Consider the following 21,848-nt stretch of genomic DNA (forward strand, 5'->3'; position numbering starts at 1 on the left):
ACATAGTTAAGCAATCTAAGACTTACCTTCATTACCCGTGGGAGACATATGCAGAAAAACTGAGAGACAGGATATCATTACAGACTAAAAATAGAATGGCAGCCATAAGCAGTTTTAGTGTAGGATTTCCAGACCAAAGATGTCTTGCATCATGAACAACCTTAAACTGATACATAGGTTACTCCACTATACTACAACCTGATATCCTTCAGAATTTCTTCCCCCGGTCTTTCAAAATCAGTAACAAGAGTATCCTGGGTATCAGAGGATTTTGATTTCATGTGATTCACCAAAACCGGAAATGATACTAGAAAGTCTCTAGCACCCAGGCAGGCGAGAAAATTAAACATTAATTATCTGATGTTATTTATCCGTTTGCAATTTTTGCGTTGATTAAATTGTTATGAAATGTTGTGGTATAAGCAAAGCCGATAACAAGGCAACCTCATTCCCAGGGTCCTCTGATTACAAGGCATTCCTCAGAGCTTTTACGCTAATCTATCAGAAGAAATATTTGTCATGAAAATTATATCTACATCGAGAATATGGTCAGTCATGACTTGTTTCTGTTTAGGTTAAAAATTGAAATCTCGACCCGAGGAACAAACTCCATACCATTCCTCGTTTTCCAGTGGGATCATTTGCCTTCCATGTCGGGGATCATTTGCGGTTGGGGATCATTTGCGGTCCAAGTTGAGGATCATTTCTGGTCTGGGGATCATTTGCGGTACTGTACACACCTCCCTGAGACCTAAAGAACATTATGACTTACTTGAAAGGACAGCCAAGAAAAGAGTATTGAAAGAAACAAGCTTACACAGGAATGCACAGCCCAATTTCTTAATGGCGTGACAGATACATTTCCATGTGAGTAACCACAAGGCTGATAGTTTGAAAGCTGAGTTTGCATGAGCAAAACAACTCGCTCAGCAACACCTGAATGAAATACCAAAGAATAAACAAGTCATCTCATAAGCTTGTTTACAGTGCAGTCAATATCCGTTGAAAGGAAAAAACTAATGACAAAACAGCACAACAGAACGATTGAAAAAAAGGAAAATAACTTACCTTGAAAACTGCAACCAAATCCCGACAAAAAGCTGAGCAAAGAAGTACAATGACAACGCAATGTAGCAAGAACTGGCAACGATTACGCTCTACAAATGTAGCATTGGCCGCCTTTGCTCGAAAACAATTGCTTGAAATTACTAGTACCTAGTCTACCTGTCACACTATTCATGCTTCCAAAGCTCTGTCACATGACATCACGTCCTCAAACTGACAAAATTTCGATAGCTTATCAGGCTTATGCATGCATAATGCATAAGTCAGAAAAACAGAACCTGGCAAAATAACAGAGAGTGAGGATGAACCACCCCAACCTGTGACAGTTGTCTTGCATAATGTTTTGTCACCTTGATTTTGAAATAAAGTCTAGCAATAGCGAACAATTGACATCATGAAATAATCAATAAACCCGGGAATAATTGCCATTTACAACATTTGAAAGCACATACACAGTCAAACCTCTTTTGGTTTGTATACTTACCTGTGATATTTTGCAGAAATAGTAGTGGAATTTTACGTTGACAGCAGAGCTGTATAAAGTGTGTTCCCTTAAGCGCAGATTCAGAAAAGAGCACTCCATTGTTGCCAATGATTCCAACTGGATAGCCATGAATTCGAGCAAAACCTATAGAAAAAAACTGGCCATGTCAGCAACAAAAGCATAGATATTTTGGCACGATAAGCTAATCTTTACATCTCAAGAGAAATCTAGCTTCTTGACAATGAGAGTCAATAAGTTTCAATCTACTTGGGCATGCTCACAGTAAAAGCTTCACACTTAATGATACTACCATCACTGTTTGGCATGAAATTACATAGACTACATTAGGTGAAAAGGATTACATCATAAGAAGTTCCACTAAAATTGTACAACACTGAATCAAGAATATCTCTAGAAATATTGGAGCAGTGTTCTTCAAACTTGGCACAAGAAATGTACATCACAAAAGAAACAAAATGACACCCATTGTGCCATTGTCATGACAACAGTTTTGCCGCTGGTCCTATTTCAATTAAGACTGGAATTCTCATTTTTTGCCTTAAACAAGGATCATCTGCTCCCAACAATCTAGAGAGGAGAGTGAAGACAATATGGGCACCATGTGTGTCCCGAACAGGACCCTCTGTCCAATTTTAAAGGGTTGCAAATAGGGATATTTGTCTTTGACAGAAAGAGAATGGAGCCAAGAGTGGGAGTGGAGCCACAACAGGTGCCATTTTGTTCCTCTGTACATTTCTGATGACAAGTTTGAAGAACATTGCTCCAATATTTCTAGAGATATTCTTGATTCAGTGTTGTACAATTTTAGTGGAACTTCTTATGACGTAATCCTTTTCACCTAATGTAGTCTATGTAATTTCATGCCAAACAGTGATGGTAGTATCATTAAGTGTGAAATAAATACTTCTTGAAGTTACATGTATGCATGTTTAAAAGCCATGAAAGTTTTGCTTGCTTTCTTCTTTTTGGAACTTCAATGAATGTGTGAATCATTTATTTAGTTGATTTCAATTAATTAGTTTAGCATTGCAGCAAGGGAATTGGGCAGGGTAAGGTAGGTAACTGTTCACTCTATGTAAAACATGTTTGTCTGAGTTACGTTTTTGATAACATCACAAAGCTATAATAAATTTGTTTCGGAAAACTTCTTGCTTTCGTTGTGGTACTATTCTCTCACTATTCCCATACTAGTTATCATTAGTGTTTACTATATACTAAGTGGAAGACACATTTCACATGGGATCACACGCTAACATCGGGTGCTTTTCCTTGTGGTAGAACAAAACACGTATTACGCATGCGCTCTAGCATTGCTAGCATGATACACTCCATTCTCGTCACACAACATGCTTTTTATGTGTCTTGTGATATCACACTCATTTTGACCGGGGATAGCTGTTGTTCTTTGGGTAATGTTACTTGTTCCTTTTTACTGCAAAGAGTGCTACTGTGGATGCGTATAGTTTAGAATTACCCCTAGCTCAGTTCAAGAAACATTAAATGCTGTTTTCAGACTACACTTAGTGTGTTTGGCAGTGAAAAAGTATTGCAGCTTCTCCTCAGCAGCTTTTTTTTCTCAATGGTAAGAGAATGGACTGAGGAGATGCGATACTGTTGAAAACATCCATGAAGTTATTGGTGATCCTTGTCTGAGATGTTATGACAAACAAAGTACTACTTCTTATCACCAAAGCAAGTCATAAATTCCTGGTATCGCTGGTTCTCATTTTCTTTTTGATTTGTTGTTCTTTATTTTCCCTGCTAATATCGGTTATTTTCCTCACTTGTATTCACTCTGTGACAACTTCTTCAATCTTCAGTTATTTACAATCATACATGTAGGTTCTGGGGTCTCAATTCCAGGTGCGACCTTCATAATTGTATTTTTTCTTTCTTTGTTATATTTTTAGAGATCTTAAAATAAAATACTGTGCTCAGCATAGAATGACTCTACCACAAGGACAGCACTGCATCTTGTCAGATCAACAAAGTAAAGCCCTGTTCGACGGGTTCCTACTTGGTCCCTACTTCTTTTTTTCTGAATGCCAAATTTATTGGCATTCAGAAGTACCGGTATGGGTGCAAACATCTGTCACTCGATTGTTTCCTGTTACCCTTTAGGGATGCTTGGAATGCAGATTTTTCTTATATTATTACTAGAAGTAATCACAGGGTGTTGAGTGCATTTGAGTTAATGCTGTCAAGAGGAAGGAAGGTGTAAATTTCAATGACTATCAATGTCGATGTAAAGCAGAGTTGTTCCCAAAAGAAATGGATCGTTGGTAAGAAAAACAACACCAACAAGCTGTGTTTATTTATTTAACTGCTGGGATAACTTAAATTACAGCACTCAGGATCAACTACTGTAGAGTCAATTGCTGGACATTGTGGTGATATCGATGGATGAAACCATGTCAGTGGAACTGTAAAATGTGAGAACAGTGAAACAAATGCCAATCTCAAGTGACTGTATCCCCAAGAAGGGAGACCTCAAGAAGTGGAGTCATTTGTGCAATATTGAATTGCAGGAATTAGACGTTGGAGAAGTTATGTTGGTGGTTGGTCTCAAGGAAAAGCCAAATTTGTTCCTTCTGCTAGAGTACAAGGCAGGAGAGGAAGATGAACCAGTCGCCGTCAGATATAGTTTAGGATGGACTGCAATAGGTCCTGTTGGTGGCCAAAAGGATGGCCCAAATTGTTCAGCAAATTTCACACATACCACAGAGAACTGTATTGCTCACAACAATGTTCCTGACTTGGAAGAAGAAAATGTGTGTGCTAGTCTGATTATTAAAGGTTCAAGATTTAATGAGCAATCAGATGATGATGATGTTAGTGGCTGAGGTCCTACAGAAGAATCCACTGATAAATTGACAAATCAGAAGGACGCCACTATGTTATTGGACAGCAAAACTGAATGGGAAATTCGAGATGAAGAATTATGCCGGCAGTTAGAAAGACTACGGAAAACAGACTTTTAAAACTCAGAAGTAGAGACCAAAGTTTGTGCATCAGTTGAAGATAAGAGAGCCCTAGAAATTATGGAAGGGACTCTGCAGCAAGTCGATGGACACTTTGAAGTTGCCTTGCCCTGGCGACAAGACTTATCGTACTTACCCAAGAACAAGGCATGGCAGAGCCAAGAGCCCTGTTATTGAAGAGATGTCTCATAAAGGATGATGAATTGTTGGAGAAGTATCAGACAACAACGAACGACTACACTAAAAAGGGACATGCAGAAAGGGTTCATGAAGAAGAGTTGAATACAAGAGATAAACCAGTGTGGTACCTCCCTCACAATCCAGTAATGCATCCTTTGAAGCCTGATAAGGTGAGGGTGGTTTATGATTGTGCAGCAGAGTTTGCACATAGCTAAATCAGCAGCTGCTGCAGGGAGTTACAGTCGTTTCGCCCCAACTCAAAGTCATTTGGCCCCAACTCATTTTATTCCCCTAGTAATTTGTAAATACATTTCAAATTACTAAACGAAACGACTTTAAAGTTGGGGCAAAATGACTTTAAGCTGGGGCGAAATGACTTTGAGTTGGGACGAAACGACCTGGGGCGAAATGACCTGTTTCCGATGCAGGGCCTGGATCAGACAAATCAGCAAGTGGGTGTCTTTAGTCGATTTAGACAAGAAGCTGTTGGAATGGTTGCTGACATAGACGGAATGTTTCACCAGGTCCTGGTGGACCCAAAAGATTGTGACACTTTAAGATTTTTATGGTGGCCGAATGAGGACCTGACAATGGAAATGGAAGAGTATCGCATTATGAAACATCTACCGGTATTTGGTGTTACATCTTCACCTAGTGTTACTTATTTCTCTCTAAGGAAGACAGCCCAGTTGCATCAGGAGGAGTTTGATGCAGAAGTAGTAGAGACAGTGAAGCGCAACATGTATGTAGATGACTTGATGAAATCAACAAGTTCTACAGAGAAAGCAGCCATTTTAGCAAGTTGACTGCACAGGTTCTTACAGAAAGGTGGTTCCGCTCGTTGAAGTGGTAAGGTAATGACAGGAGTGCTGCTATGATCCCAGAGTCTGAAAGAGCCAAATCTGTGGTTACCGGTAATTTAGAGCTCAAATGACTTCCTACAGAGAGTGCTCTTGGCCCTAAGTGGAATACAGAAGAAGACAAATTTGTATGGGAGGTCTTGGAGAAGATATTGCAGCTAGTGAACCAGAGACCCATGACATGAAGAGGGATTGTGTCAGGTGCTTATTCCATCTTTGATCCTTTGGGACTCATCGCACCATATGTCCTGAAGGCTAAGTTGCTGTTGCTTATACTCATGATCAGTAGAAAGAGGTTGGGCTGGGATGACCCATTACAGGAAGCTGACAAAGAGCAATGGAAGCACTGGCTAAACGATCTCCCAAAGTTGCAAGAAAAGCAAGTAGACCACTGTTTCAAGCCTAAGAGATTTGGTGAAGTTAAAGAAGTACAATTGCACCTATTCTCAGATGCTTCTTGTCAAGGATATGCAGCCATTGTTTACCTCCATTTGAAAGATGTGACCAACCAAGTTCACCGTACATTTGTCATGGGGAAAGCAAGATTAGCTCCCAGGCGTGAAATTTCAATTCCAAGATTGGAACTGACAGCAAGTGTTATCTCTGTAAGGCTCTCCAAGATTATTCAAGAAGAATTGGCCCATATTTATTACTGGACTGACTCAACTTCCATGTTGAAGTGCATCAACAACAAATCAAAGAGATTCCACCAGTCGAGTCTAATTCCTTAACAGTGATTCACAATGGGCAGGGCTTCATGTTGCCTCCTTCAAAAATATAGGGCTTAATATAGGGTTTTTTTTACAAGAATACAGGGATAATATAGGGGAATTTTAAAAAATATAGGGGGAATATAGGGATTTTTAAAAAGTATTTTCAACACATATAAAGCAAAAAGATCCTTTTTATTGCCTTATCTGTCTGCATTTTATACACTCAACAAAACAGAATATTAAACAGCTGATACACTAAAGGATAGTGTTATTCAGAATGCAATAGGCTCCTCTGTTCCAACACCAGAAAGCACGCTGTTGGAAATAACCTCAAACTTCATATTCTTAACACATTCAGTCTTAAATTCATCCAAGCAAACGTTCTTGATCACATCAATCATTTCTTATAATTTCAACAATGCTACTGAACTCATGCATTACCACCATGCTCTCGAAGTATTCATGGGTACAACATTACTACTCTTTAAATGTACATCATACAAATGTCCTCCACGTTTAGTCTTTTCTCTTTTTGGTAGATGGATGCTTGGAGTAGTCTTCAAGGAGTCTCTTTTTGTTTTTGTCAAGCTCAACTCCCTTGTTTGATCACTCTTTGGTTTGCTCCACTGCATGTTCCAACTTTTGCTTGGCAACTTCAAGTAGCCCTTGAGCTATTGCAGCCTCGTTGATGTTTTTGTCCTTAATTGCCCATGAAAGTCGTTCATTTGCTTCTTCATAGAGTGTTTTAGCAATGTGTAGCTCACTGTCTTTCTGTTTTACAGCCTTCGTCAATTCTTTCTCTCTGTCAGACAAATTTAGTCTTCCTTTTTCCAACTTCTCTACTTCTTTTTCTTTCTGTTTCTCAATTTCCCTCTGCATCTCTTTCTTTGATTCTTCCATTCTCTGTTTTTTGCCAGCTCTTCCCTCTCGTCAGCAAGCCTTTTTGCATGTGCCTTGTGTGCATCTCTCGATGCTTCAAGCAACCCTTTTGTGATCTTAACATTTTGTGGCTCTCCAGACACCTTGACATGATCTTTGACAGTACATAAGCCATTTATTGTCAACTCACCAAGAGAAGTTCTGTCAGGAGTAACTGTCTTCTTGTTTGCAGAAAGACTTCGTTCTACATCCGCATTGCCATGAGCTAAACAGAGAAGGCCTTTCACAAGCTTCTGAAGAACGGAATACTTGCACTCTCCCTGCAGAGATTTCTCCTGGAACACATCTGCCCAGTAATGGTCAACTCTTCTTGTGGCGCTCTCCTCGTCGACTTGCCCAGACTGGTACACTTTCCACTCATCTGTAACCAGAGTAACTTCTTCTGATAGTGTTAGCATCATAACTGCCAGTCTACATATAGCTTGTGCTCCATGCTTGCTATTCCTAAGAACTGGATGCAGGAACGAGACATCTCTCAAAAGCTTGTTGTCTAATGGTAGATGGCCAATCAGATACTTTGTGGTGTCCACATAGAACTGTTTCATTCCTAGAAGAGCTTTCTTCTGTTGGTCATCAGACAGCTTGGACAGAGCTGATTGAGTTTTCTCTCCTACTTCCATCTGTGACATGGAAAGTTGGTTATCTGACTTGGAATAGTCTATTGCCAGCAGGTGCTTCCCCTCTTTGTCTGCCAGGACTTGGGTCTCGAGAAAGCGACCCATCAGGGACTTCAGTAGTTCACAAATTGTATGATGCAGTAGGTGAATCAGTGGCCCTTCACTCTGGAAGAAGCATAGAAACTTCTTCAAGATTGGCTCCACAGACACAAGAAAAGCCAACTGCACTGGGAAGGACTTGTCCCGTAGTTTTCTACATATACGATTGTACCGGTCATTCTTCTCCAAGGTCTTTGAAGGCTTCTGTTGCTTGGGCAATTCTTCCAAGAAGTATTTCTTGATCGCTTCCCATTTCTTGACAATTCTGTCTAATGCAGGAATAAGTGTGAGCCACCTACATTGTACATGCCAGATAAATAACTCTTCATCAGGTCCAAGATCACTTAATACATGGATGTAATCTTCTATTTGAGAGGGTGAGCTCTTTAACCAATAGAAAAGATCTATTGCCAGTTCCTCAGAGGCATCTCCGTAAACATTAACACCTGCACGGAAAGCATTGTGCACAACATGAATGTTGCAAGGGATAAATGGCAAAAGACCAGGGAGTCCTTCATCTAACAGTGCCTTATCAACTGTACTCCAAATTGTCATGTTGACATTTGGTCCATCTGATGACAAACTTATTAAGCCTGAGAGAGGCAACTGGCAGCCTGTTTCCTGAAGGATCTCCACAATTTTTGTTGCAACATCATGTCCTTTGGCACGCCCAAAGAATAGTGTCTGCAAGAACCTAACACTGACCTCGTTTTTTTCTTCTGACCAATAGCGCACTAGTATGTCACACTGCTTGCAGCCTTGGGCATTCCCTGTTTCATCATACTGAATGGTGTATCCAAAACCTGATTGTGAAATATCTTGGCACAGTTTTTGTCTTAAGTATGGGCCTAATCCATCTGATATCATGTAAGACACTTTTGTTCTGCTCATTGTAAAGTTATTAGACACATCTCCTGGGAACATCTTTTGGAACAACTGTGGTATACCATCTGATGATGCAAATGAATAGTCGCTTGCAGCAGTTTTCATAGCCCACAGAGCTTCAGCTCTAGCTACCTTCTCTTGCTGTGACAAATCTTGAATGGTTATACTGAGAGGTCCCTGGTCTTTTCCTTTATTCTCACTACTGGTTGTGGAAAGAACAAAATGTCTTTGAGCTTGAGAAAACTTGGCAGCAGACAGTATTTGGCTAATTTGTTTTGGCACAGATGGATGAGAGAGTACCTGTCAACATTGTTAGAAAGGAAGAAATGGAACACTCCAAGAAGAAGCTTGGAGGTCAGTGATTTAGTGTTATTGGCAGATGAGTCCTTCCCTAGAGGCAAGTGGCCACTTGGATGAATTGTAGAGGTTATTCCTAGTCGAGATGGATTAGCGCACACAGTAAGAGTGAAGACCAGTTGCACTGTGGCGATGTGTGCCAAACGACAGCATAAAGGAGAACATGTAAACAGGGCAAGCACCACTGTACTTACGTATCTGGTGACAGGGTTGTGCTTGCTGGAAATGGACTAAGTGGATGACATGAATCAATTAGTTTGAATGTGTTAGCATGACTTGTAGAGTCAGACTGAACCATGTGATCATGACTTTGAACAATTGAAAACTTTCCAAACAGTTGCTCGGGACATTATGAAACCTTACATATTTCGGCTATAGTCGGTAGCCCCTGTACTTTGCGTGTAAATGTGACTGTTGTTTAACATTCCCATTTAGGGGCCGGTGTGGCCACTTCTTCGTTTCCGGTTTATACATATCCGGTTTAAGTGACATCACATGACAGGACATTTTCCCCTTGGGAATCACATGTTTTGATTTTCGTTTTTGCACATTTGCAGTTTGTAGTTTATTAGTTGTTAGTCCAAACAGTTTTTTAATGTGCACCTTTACATGTTGGCAAGATTAGTGAATGTTTTGAGACCTTTGCACGTAGGCAAGGTTATTTCCTGTTTTTGTATGCCATTTTTGTACCTTTTGTACGTTGGTGATGGCAGTGCCTTTGGTTGCATGTTGTGGATTGTGAAATTAAATCAGCTGACAGCAGCTATACTTAGAGAGAAAAATTCAGCAAAAAAGGCAAAGCGTGGTAACCACAAAACAAAATACAACTGGATATTAAAAAAGCGTTAATGAAACAGAAAATGGAAAATGTAAAACTTTCATTTGATTATTTCTCTGAGTTTAAGAAACAGATTGTCTGAACAATGCCAATCTATTTCGCATGTTTGCACACATCCTTTTGAGACTCAATAATGAACATATCACATTTTTTAATATGTAATCTGTTTTTGGTTTAAAGTGTAACGCATACAGCGTGGGGAATGTCACGTTTTTAAATATGGAATCTTTTTTAGGGTTAAAAAGAAGTTTTACAATTTTCTCTTTAACAAAAATGTTAATAGTTAACATCCCGGTTTGCTACAGCTTCTTGTTACAGCTTTGGTTAAATATTAATACTTTAAAAGCAATTAAGATAAAAATCCATTTTTCGATTTTAGCAGTGTTTAATTGATGGCAAATTGATTAAGACAATTGAAAAATCAAGAATTCCATACTGGTAGTAAGCTGTGATACAATAACTGCTTTGTCCCCAAGAGTTCTTCCTTGACTGGAGTGAGGTGCCCATCAGAGTGGGTGCCCACTTGAAAATCATAATGCAACCTAGACATTAACCCGTATAGCAAGCATTTCCATAGTAAAGTGCGGACAATTAAAGTCTGCTCACGCAAAAGGCAAGAAATACATTTCATTTCACTTCTACAATTTTAAATGACTTACATGTACACAGCCAGAATTGAATCTGGCAAAGGCCTTTGCATTCAGAAGTAGGCTCTAAGCGCTCTTTGATTTCTTTTCTTTTTGTCCTTCTCTTTCGATGTCAGTGAGTGCAGAACTCCCAGTCCTGTGTAATGTCTTGTTCTTTTCATCAACTATTTGTTCATATCATTTAGCCTTATCCATATTTATTTACAATATGGAATAAATAATAGATAGAGCAAAAAACATTGTTTGAATTCTCCTGTCCATTTCTCATCTCACGGCTTGAATCATTGTATAAGGATCACTGCAGGTGATGATTGGAAATTATTAGAGAGAACACACCCCTTATCCAGAAGTCTTTTAGCTTTTAGTCTTGTATCAGGATTAAGCCTTTCCATCCTCACTGCAGCTGAATTTATTCGAGCATCTCCCTCCACTCTGTGATCTGGCCCTTGCAGCTGACAACCCTGAAGTCAGGCTGTTTGCCTCTAGAGAGCATTTGTCACCATCATTCACAAAGCAAGGCTGTCTTGACCGTGAGCTGGCCTGGTCCAGCAACAAAAGGAGAAGTTGGCCTTGGAATATTAGAAGTCCACCGTTTACATGTATGAAAAGCGATTGCACTGGCACCACCCCTAATTTCATCTGTGGCCGCATCTTCACCAGGAAAGGATAATCAAGTAAAGAAAAGAACCATCGACTGGCCTTAGGACTTTATACCAGGTACGTCAGCAAACCCAAAGCTTATTTCATTGGATTTATCAGCCTTTGTAGCAGGTTATTTGGTGATGATTTGCACCTACAATGCAGAGTTAACCTCCCACATGCTCGCAGTGCTCAAAATACTTAGGGGCAAAGCCATGGCCAACTACTCTGTCATATTCCTCATTCTCCACCACTCCTCCATCAGAACCCACTGTTAAGAGCTGCCAAGCATGGAATTATAAGGGTTCTTGCTCCTGTGACTCTTCAGCTTGTAACTACGCTTTGCATCATTTACGGCAGGTTGGCAAGTCTTCTGAGCACCCTATGTTGCATGCCCTAAACACATGCAGATGCCAATTCCGGGTTAAAAATGACTGAATAGTCAAAGCATCAGTTTCACGCAATCTTGAGACATGGACACCGACTTGAAAATGGCGTATGGTGTTTTATTGGATAATGAGTTTCTTTCATCTAATTCTTCACACACTGTCATTGCTCACATACTCCCCTCAAAATCACAGCAACCGAATGCCTTCAGAGCTAAAGTTAAAGTTTCTTCAGAGCTTAACCTTCCAGTTTTGAGACGTTACGTAGCCAAATATTACCTAGATTGCGACATTGTCAAAATTTTGCAATTTGGCAGGCCTATCAATCTACATTGCCTCATGCTACTCATATAAATCATCAGTCATCTATTTTCGCCCCTCCTGCACTCTGCAGGGAGGCCAATTTTGTGTCCTAAGATCCATCGATTGATTGATCCATCCATGCATCCATCCATCCATCCATCTATGCATACCTTGCCCCAAAAAAACTCACTCCATTCCGCATTAGGACTGTGTTCTGTCAAATATCGCATTATCAAAATATTGTATTGAAGGATTTTCAGTCAATAGAGAAATTAAGTCTCAAATAAGTCCAGATAAGTTACAAGTAAGTTATGGCATAAAAAGTTTATGACTAGTTCCGTTAACAACAACTCAATTTGAGTAGACGTATTTTTTTTTGGAGTGCATATGCCTATGTGTAATTTCCTTTTTTTTGGGTTTAATCCTATAATGTAGTGTCAAAGGAAAAGGAATAGAAAACAACACAAAGTAAAACTGTAACACAGTATAACACGGTTTAATGTAGTGTAAGGTAGTGTAATGTAAATGTAGTTTAATGTAGTATGATATACTGGTAATGGGCTGAATTATTGTAACATAATCCTGTGTTATTTGAAATAGAGTGTAAAAAAACAAAAACAAAAACAAAAAATACCCAAAGGTAGTTACTCATGAAACTCATCATCCAATCCATGCATAAAGTTGTCATGCATGGTGGAGTATGTGAAACATTGACTCATACCAGAGACAAACATATTAGATTCTTCAAGGTCAACAACTTGTTAAAAGAATCATCTCCAAATGCAGAAAAAAAAAACAGAAGGACCACCCTTTCATTCCATACCCATACCACCTTCACCGAAACCAAGAGTTCAGCAATCACAGGCCTATCAATTTACAGGAATTGATTATGTAGGTCCTCTATATGTCCGCAACCAAGAAAATCAAACTTCGTCTAAAATTTATATTTATCTATTCACCTGTACCGCAGTAAGAGCCTTGCATCTCGAATAAGTGGAAGATCGGATCACTCAGGCTTTCCTCAGAGCATTCAGAAAATTTATTAGTCATTGTGGAGTCCCAGAAAGCCTCATTTCAGACAACTCAAAGACCTTTAAAGCTGGGGCTCAAGAACTTCAAACAATGAAAACTAAACTCCTTGAAACAAATACATCACACCAGTTCCTTGCCAACCATAGCATCATCTGGAAATTCATAACAGAAAGAGCTCCATGGTGGGGAGGATTCTACGAAAGGCTGATAGGACTGGTGAAATGATGCTTAAAGAAAACTACAAGGAAAGCCTGTCTGAATATGATTGAACTAATCACAATACTCACTGAAGTAGAGGCTGTCTTAAACAGCTGATCCCTGACTATCCTTACATGGATATCAATGATGGCTCTCCTCTAACCTCATCACATTTCTTATGTGGACAATGCCTTCTAACATTGACCGACACAAGGGTTGGGGAGAAGACACAGATCGTAACTTTATCCTTTCTGAGATTTCAAGAAAAGAACTGACAAAAGAGCAACGTATCACAAAGCAGTAATACGAGCCTTCTGGGCACAATGGTAAACAGAATATCTAACAAGTCTGAGTGAACATCACTCAAACTGAATGACAATGTCGAACAAGAAAACACTTGCTATGGCAGATGTTGTTCTTATACACGATAGTGCACCATGCAGCCAGTGGAAACTAGGTGTTGTTAGTAATTTACACACAGGGAAAGACAGATTAGTCAGGTCTGTATCAATAAATTTTATCCATTGGAGGTGTCAGATGATAGCAACAATATGCCATATAAGAACACAGACAAAGAAGCTGTAAGTGATAGGCATCGTCATCATGTACAACTTGCTGCTCAGAAGGCAGCACAGAGAATCAAAGAACAATTGGAAAAACCATTAACTTTTAAGGGAACAATGACAGATTTGCTGGGGATTATGAAACACTATCCTTACACTCATTTATACTTTACTACAGTCATTTCTTTTGTATACATAGAAATATGCTGCATTTTATCTAATCTTGTCGGCCTGAAAGAGTGTTATAAATCACTTCATTAACTATGCACTATATGTGCGACGTGTAATTCTAAGTTCATCTACAACAAATGTACAGTAAAGGGAATAAGATGTTATACCAGATGTTCACGTTATTACAATAGTTGTAACATCCACAGACCTGTTCCTTTCCTGGTAATATTTAAGAGGTTAATCATTCATTGAAGCTGCTTTCTTGTACAATTGTAGTAAAATTCAATTCTGAGTAGCTCCTCAGGCCTTCAGCCTAAAGTAAACTCAGTAACACCTTGCCTGGCCTAGGGAATAGCTGATTGTATTCTAAATAATTATTGTTCTCCTCTCTAGCTCTCTACATTTAGAAATCAGAGCAGTGTCTTCAAAATTGCCAGTTTCATATTAATTTGTTTCCTGAGTTCACTGACTCATAGCCAGTTTGATTCTTTATGTTCCTTATTTTGGTAAATTCTCATGTTACATACATAACTGTTTACTCACTGAGCTGAACAATCACAATAATACCTATATATTGTCCTGTTCCATTACATTTTTGTAACATCACTCTTGCACAGTAAAGTGTTATGAACAGACTTCATGTTTTTGATTGTTGAGTGCAATCTCACTCTACAATAGGAGGCACTAACAATTTTACTTTGTCTACTGTATCAAAACATTGTTAACTTGTAACTAGTCCTAGGTTTTGCCAATCGTTTTTAATAATAATTGTCCCATAAAAGCTTGTATATACATGATTTCTCTAATGATCAATTTCATTGGTAAGTATCATTGTGATTGTTCAGCTCAGTGATTTTCATTTGAATATTGGTTAAGTAAGGTTATTGCTGGTTTTCATCAGTCACGATCAAAACTAAAAATTGCAACCATTTAATAAATAAAGTCAAGAATCTGGGATATGATAGATGATTGATATATAGACAACCTCGCCAAGAATTGGGCCTCTGCTGTTTTTCATTTGCACATTATCTGGACAGGTGGTTCACCCAGATTTAAAATGCTTTGCATGGAGACACCACGTTGGTGCCCCTAAGAGGAGCACAAACATGACTGCCATAAAGCAGCAGAAACATCTGTCATTGAGTTTCCTTTTGAAACAAAAATTTAAGGTTACTTCAACCCTTGGTGGGGTTATATTGGTTGATTTTTTTTTTGGCCAAGAAAATTAATGTCCGCGAAACACAAGTTTGCATACTGTGAACGCTAGGGGTTCTGTTATTTCATTGGCTTATGGCTTTCAAGTTGACACACTCCTCTGTGAAGGAGTGATATGTTTATAAATCTTTAGAAGGCAAAAACTCGTACTCGTTTTTCGAGAGAATCCCTTCTCTTTAAATGAATAGGGTATACAGATTTGACGATTTCCATGAAATTTGGTCAGAACATTCACTGATAGATATGGAACAAAAGCGTGTCGGCAAATTCCTTTATTTTAAATACTTTCCTCGTGGCGGCCTTTAACATAACAGGTTACGCACATTTTTTGATAGTCGAACTTGACAGATATATAAAAAGATAACCAATCGAAATAAAAGAAAATGCTCACATGTTTTTGGAGATTGAGGCTTTGCAATTAACACTGCACAGTTATTTTGCTTGAACGATCGCATTTGATACCCGATTAATTTGCTGGAACGTCAGTCAGTCATTTTGAAGTTGACAGCCTCTGCCGCCTTTGGAAAGCAAAATCCAAAACAAAACATAATTTCATTGAATTCTACATTTTATAACCTTTCTGTTGATATATAGTTTGTGGGGGTTTCCTTGAAAACAGCGCATGTACGAATCTTTTTCTGGAGGACTCCCGCAAAGGTTTGAAGTAACCTTAATACTCCAGAGCTGCGATATGATGAAATTAATACTTCTTCCAGTGGAAGAACTGTTCAGTTAGCAAAAACTAAAGCGATAACTCATTTTTTGACCTACACAACAGACTTCTGCGGCCTTCATTTTAATGTCACGCAATGCAAAAGCTTGGAAATTCAAACATGCTCCATTACAAAATAAAGAACTCTGTCAAGCTAAATTGTAAAATGTGGGTTGGGACAAAACGTGAACCCCTCAATCTGGACCCCCTACTGAACCCCCTTTTGGACCCCATCTGGACCCTGTCTGGATCACCTTCTGGACCACATCCTGGACCCCCTTCTCAACCCACCCCTTCTGGACCCTCTATCTTTTCTTCCAGAAAATACAGGCTCCTGATTTAAAACATAACATGATGAAGTCTATTTAATCAGTGAGCAAAATGTGAAGAAATAACATTACTGAATTCACGCAGCGGAATAACTGGGTTATTTCTAATTTATCAATTACAATTCATGGGGTCACCGAAAAATCGTGATGCGGCCACTATTAATTTTTCGGCAGCTCATTGAACTTAAACTGGGTTAACAGTTACCATGGAGATTAATTGAATAACAATAGATTTTTTTGGCGTGGTCTATCCCACGTTAGTGGTCTCTTATCACTGTCATGCATTGACTTTTTTGTGAAACGTGTCACAGTCATCATGGTCTGTGTGAGATGTTGTTCACCATGGCACAAACAAGCGCATAATCTTCTACTGAACATGGTGAGTGGTAATAACAGTTCGAAACAGTTGTATTACTATAGCTGATTTCTGTTTTTTTCCCAATATGTGTCGGCTACACATCAGTCAAGTTTGCAAGGAATCTTCACACCTGAACCATGGCTTGAACAAGAAGTGCTCATTCACCTTAGAAGGAAGAAATTTTAATCAACCTCTACAAAGAACACAAGAGTACAGTACAGCCCAAAAATAATGCACGTGCAAGAAGTGGCGCAAGAAGTTCTCGCGCCGCAAGAACACGGGACTCCAGGGACTCCAGGACAGATTGTAATAATAATTATAAACAGTCAAATTTCCTCCATGTCGCTGAAAAACAAAATAAAGCGAACCCAGCATCTAATTCAGAACCAAGCAATAAAAATGTACTGCTACTAGTTTAAAACTGATGAAAATAATTATATAAACCCAAAGCCAAAGGCCTTAGGCCATCACCTTTTTTTTCTCTGTTTAGCGTCGTCCGACTGACCCAGATTTTCGTGTTTTCAAAAAAGAGAAAGTTATGCAGAAGGCAATGAAGGTAATGAAACATAATTTCAAACAATTGTCACTTTAATCTGAAACATAATCAAGTTTTTGCCCTACAGACTTTTAGTTTTTTCCCAGTTCTCGTTTGATTTTAACGACGACGTCAAGTTTTCCATCCACCATTGCTGCCATGTTGACTTTGTAACCACACCTTGTTGTTTCCAGGCTTCACGGATATTATGCTGAGGTAGCAGGCCTCCTAGATCCAGACTCCTTTTCCAATTTTATTTCTTTTTTTTTCCCCTTTTCCGACCTACCAACCCAAAATCAGAATACGCATTCAATAATAAACAAAAAAAGGGGAATGGCCTTATCTCTGTCTCAATCTGTAAAGTTATTTTGAGATACTCTCGATTTCACACATTGCTTTGCATGTGACCAAAATCTTCCCACTGTCTAAAATCTACCGACTGATTTTAACAGGGCTTAGACTTTTTATGGCTTACACTGTACAGCTTAATATTAGTCACATGATCACTTTAAGAAACTTCCCAAGACCTTTTAAGTAACAGTAGTCATATGTGGTATTAAACGTCTAGTTAGTTTGTTCGTCAGTACAGGTGAGACCTCTTCGGCTAAATTTATTTACGTTTTGATGGATATAAATACTTTGCAGAAAATGTAAACAGCAGCTCAGGCAAATCAAAGAACACTTTCATCAATCACTTTCATCGCATCTGCTCATTACTTTTTCTTTGGCCGTTCGAATGGCTGCCATCATCCATTTGAAACATTTCTTTGGTTGTTCAAACGGTAGCTATTGTCTCAATTAAAAGGCATACGTTTCATAATTTGGGTTGGTCCAAATTCAAATTAAGTTCGGCTCATGAAAAGTTTGTTGTCTGAACTGAGCATTAGAGTTTAAATTGTCAGTTAAGGATTTGTTGCTTTAATTTAATACTTCTTACAATAAGTGCCAGCACTGGAAAAATATAAATTCAACTGTTCCTTGCACCTTTGTACCATCTTGATACAGATCTTCGCCTGCTAAGATGTTAACACAAAGAAGTTCTTGCGGTTTCGAAATCCTACCACAAAGAACTTCTTGCGTTTTGAAAATCCTACCGCAAAGAAGTTCTTGGGGTTTTTACTTCTAACTGCAAGGAAGTTTGTGCGTCTTGCAGGATCCAAGCGCAAGCGACCCGCAAGAAGCCACAAGAAGTTGCCGGCTTGCTGACGCAAAAAGAAGTTCTTGCGTGTGCATTATTTTTGGGCTGTGCTGTACGTTAAAGGAAAGGGGGAGTTTGTTAACATGGCAAGAAAGGCAGATGAGTGAATGAATGCGCGTGAGCGAGTGTTTCTTTTTGTCATAACTGAAAGAATATGCACAGTTCTTAGTGAAAGGAATCGATGTTCATGTGGAGGTGCTCTCTATAAAAGCTAGACACAACGCTGTGTGGATTCATTAATTTCTTCATATTTTGCTCACTGATTAAATAGACTTCATTGTAACACGGTAAATGGTTTGAACCCAGGAGTATCAGTAGTTCATATAGTGTGATCGTCCGGGTGAGTGTAGTTCTGAAAAGAACTGTTGTTGGTGACAGATGTTTCGACAACCTGAGCAGAAGTCATCTTCAGAGTCAAGTGAATAGTGTTTGTCAGTCGATGATGTTATAAGTCTGGTCCGTTGAACGTGATTGGTCAGTATAGCCATGATGATATTGGCTGAAAGACTTGTGTAAAGTTTATCATCAGTCATTAGTGGGCTTCGACCCGTCTATTGTTAGTCAAATAGGTCGGTTTTTGGTCTGTGTATTGTTAAGTTGGTCTGTTAGAAGTCCGTTTGTCAGTTTCGTTTCTGTCATGGATAAGTCGTTTGTAAGGCGCCAGCAGTTGTTGACATCTGTTAAGAGGCGTTTGTTCTAGGTTAGTGTACCAGCTTTCCAGAGTCAGTCGTTGAAAATAGTTTGTACTGTAGGTTAAGCACTGAGCAGAGTCCCAGTCAATGTTGTGGTTTGTCAGTTGATGATGTACAGCAATGTGATTGTTGGCATCACCATTTCTCGTGGCTTGTTTGTGTTCTGTCAGTCTTGTGTTAAGGTTTCTGCCAGTCTCACCAATGTAGGAAGCCTAGCAGTCGGAGCATTTTGATCTTGTAAACTGCTCCCTGTCTGTCGTTAGGTTCCTCTCTGTCTTTCACGTTGGTCAGTAAGTGTCATAATGTAGTTGTAGGTTTGTGGGCTACATGGATATTGTAGGGCTGTAGGATCCATGAGATGGTCTCAGAAGTGCCATTAATGTAAGGTATAGTCACTGTAGTAACAGGTGTAGGGTTCCTGTTTGTAGTGTCAGCTTCAGTAGGTTGGTAAATGTTTCATCTAATAAAGTCAGCGTTGTAGTTTTTTTTGTGAAAAACATGTTCAAGGTATCTGTTTTTGTCACGTAAGCTGTCCGGTGTGTCACAAACTAGTTGCGCTCGTCTCGTCAAAGTCTTTATAGTCGTGGCCTTGTGTGAAGTCGGGTTGTAGGATGATTCGTCAAGTAATCTGTTGGTATGTGTCGGTTTTCTGTACACTGTCGTTCGTAGTTCGTTGTTGTCGCGGCTTACCAAACAGTCTAGAAAAGGAAGTTTTCCATTTTCTTTGATCTCTCTAGTAAACTGGATGTTGGCGTTCTGTTCGTTTAGGTGGTCGTGAAAATTGCCAATTTCGTCTTTGTGAACGGCAGTAAAGGTGTCGTCAATGTAGCGTGACCAAAGCGGTATCGTTTGTTGGCAAGTTGCAAGGGTGCGTTCCTCCACATGTTGCATCACAATTTCTGCGACAAGAGACGAACAGCAAGCACTGAAATGACTGAATAACCACAACAACATTGTCATACTATCAGCCGACAAAGAACGTGTCACTGTTGTTATGGACAAGACTGACTACTTTGACAAAATGGACGCATTTGTTAATGACAAACAAACTTACGAAGAACTTAAACGCGACCCGACGCCAGCACTTCAACGTAAACTTAACAGCAAAATACTTACGCTTAAAAAGACTGACGCTAGACACTCAACGCTACTATCGACTGAGGTGCTCAGTACCTCAGCCACTGAAACTTTACGGACTACCGAAACTGCACAAACCTGGTATACCGATGCAACCTATAGTGTCATTCTGTGGGTCCCCTACGTATTAACTATCTAAGTACTTGACAACCATACTGCAACCCGTTACTGACAAATCAAGACCCAAACTACAATCTACGAGAACTTTATTGACGCTATTAAGACAGTAGATACCTGACGACTACAAACTTGTGTCTTTTGATGTGAAATCACTGTTCACCAGTATTCAACTTCAATTGGCATTACAGTGTACGGAGACCGCTATACAGCAATCTACTGTTAAACTACCGTTACCGACAGAAGACATCATGGACTTACTGAACCTTTGCCTTACATCGACTTACTTTCAGTACAACGGTAAACACTACAAACAGTTGCATGGAACAGCAATGGGGTCGCCTGTTTCTGTTGTTGTCACAGAAATTGTGATGCAACACGTGGAGGAACGCGCCCTCGCAACTTGCCAACAAACGATACCGCTTTGGTTATGCTATGTTGACGACACCTTTACCGCCGTTCACAAAGATGAAATTGATGATTTTCACGACCACCTAAACAACCAGAAAGCCAACATCCAGTTTACTAAGGAGATCGAAGAAAATGGAAAACTTCCTTTTCTAGACTGTTTGGTAAGCCACGACAACAACGAACTACGAACGACAGTGTACAGAAAACCAACGCATACCAACAGATTACTCGACGAATCATCCTACAACCCGACTTCACACAAGGCCACGACTATAAAGACTTTGACGAGACGAGCGCAACTAGTTTGTGACACACCGGACAGCTTATGTGACAAAAACAGATACCTTGAACGTGTTTTTCACAAAAAAACTACAACGCTGACTTTATTAGATGAAACATTTACCGACCTACTGAAGCTGACACTACAAACAGGAACCCTACACCTGTTACTACAGTGACTATACCTTACATTAATGGCACTTCTGAGACCATCTCACGGATCCTACAGCCCTACAACATTCGTGTAGCCCACAAACCTACAACTACATTACGACACTTACTGACCAACGTGAAAGACAGAGACGAACCTAACGACAGACAGGGAGCAGTTTACAAGATCAAATGCTCCGACTGCTAGGCTTCCTACATTGGTGAGACTGGCAGAAACCTTAACACGAGACTGAAAGATCACAAACGAGCCACAAGAAATGGTGATGCCAACAATCACATTGCTGTACATCATCAACTGACAAACCACAACATTGACTGGGACTCTGCTCAGTGCTTAACCTACAGTACAAACTATTTTCAACGACTGACTCTGGAAAGCTGGTACACTAACCTAGAACAAACGCCTCTTAACAGATGTCAACAACTGCTGGCGCCTTACAAACGACTTATCCATGACAGAAACGAAACTGACAAACAGACTTCTAACAGACCGACTTAACAATACACAGACCAAAAACCGACCTATTTGACTAACAATAGATGGATCGAAACCCACTAATGACTGATGATAAACTTTACACAAGTCTTTCAGCCAATATCAGCATGGCTATACAGACCAATCACGTTCAATGGACCAGACTTATAACATCATCGACTGACAAACACTATTCACTTGACTCTGAAGATGACTTCTGCTCAGGTTGTCGAAACATCAG

At 39.5% G+C, this 21,848-nt stretch overlaps 2 protein-coding genes across 2 annotated transcripts in view; both read right to left on the reverse strand.

Moving 5' to 3' along the window:
- LOC145495199 (methylcrotonoyl-CoA carboxylase beta chain, mitochondrial-like) overlaps nt 1-21,848 on the reverse strand; it is a 170,747-nt gene that overhangs the window by 52,131 nt on the left and 96,768 nt on the right. The window contains exon 12 of the mRNA XM_081474779.1: nt 1,550-1,693. Within this exon, the coding sequence (XP_081330905.1) occupies nt 1,550-1,693 (144 nt within the window). The remainder of the gene's footprint in view (nt 1-1,549; nt 1,694-21,848) is intronic.
- LOC145495197 (uncharacterized) lies at nt 7,143-9,038 on the reverse strand. The gene has a single exon (XM_081474778.1). It carries the CDS (start codon nt 8,947-8,949, stop codon nt 7,144-7,146), a length of 1,806 nt encoding a protein of 601 aa, XP_081330904.1. The 5' UTR covers nt 8,950-9,038; the 3' UTR covers nt 7,143.

The sequence above is a fragment of the Orbicella franksi genome, chromosome 8 (genome assembly GCF_964199315.1).
Source record: "Orbicella franksi chromosome 8, jaOrbFran1.1, whole genome shotgun sequence".
Classification (NCBI taxonomy): Eukaryota; Metazoa; Cnidaria; class Anthozoa; order Scleractinia; family Merulinidae; genus Orbicella; species Orbicella franksi.

Bases quoted from the DNA above. Each gene is read 5' to 3' on its own strand.
- LOC145495197 (XM_081474778.1), bottom strand. From the start codon at position 8,949: ATGAAAACTGCTGCAAGCGACTATTCATTTGCATCATCAGATGGTATA.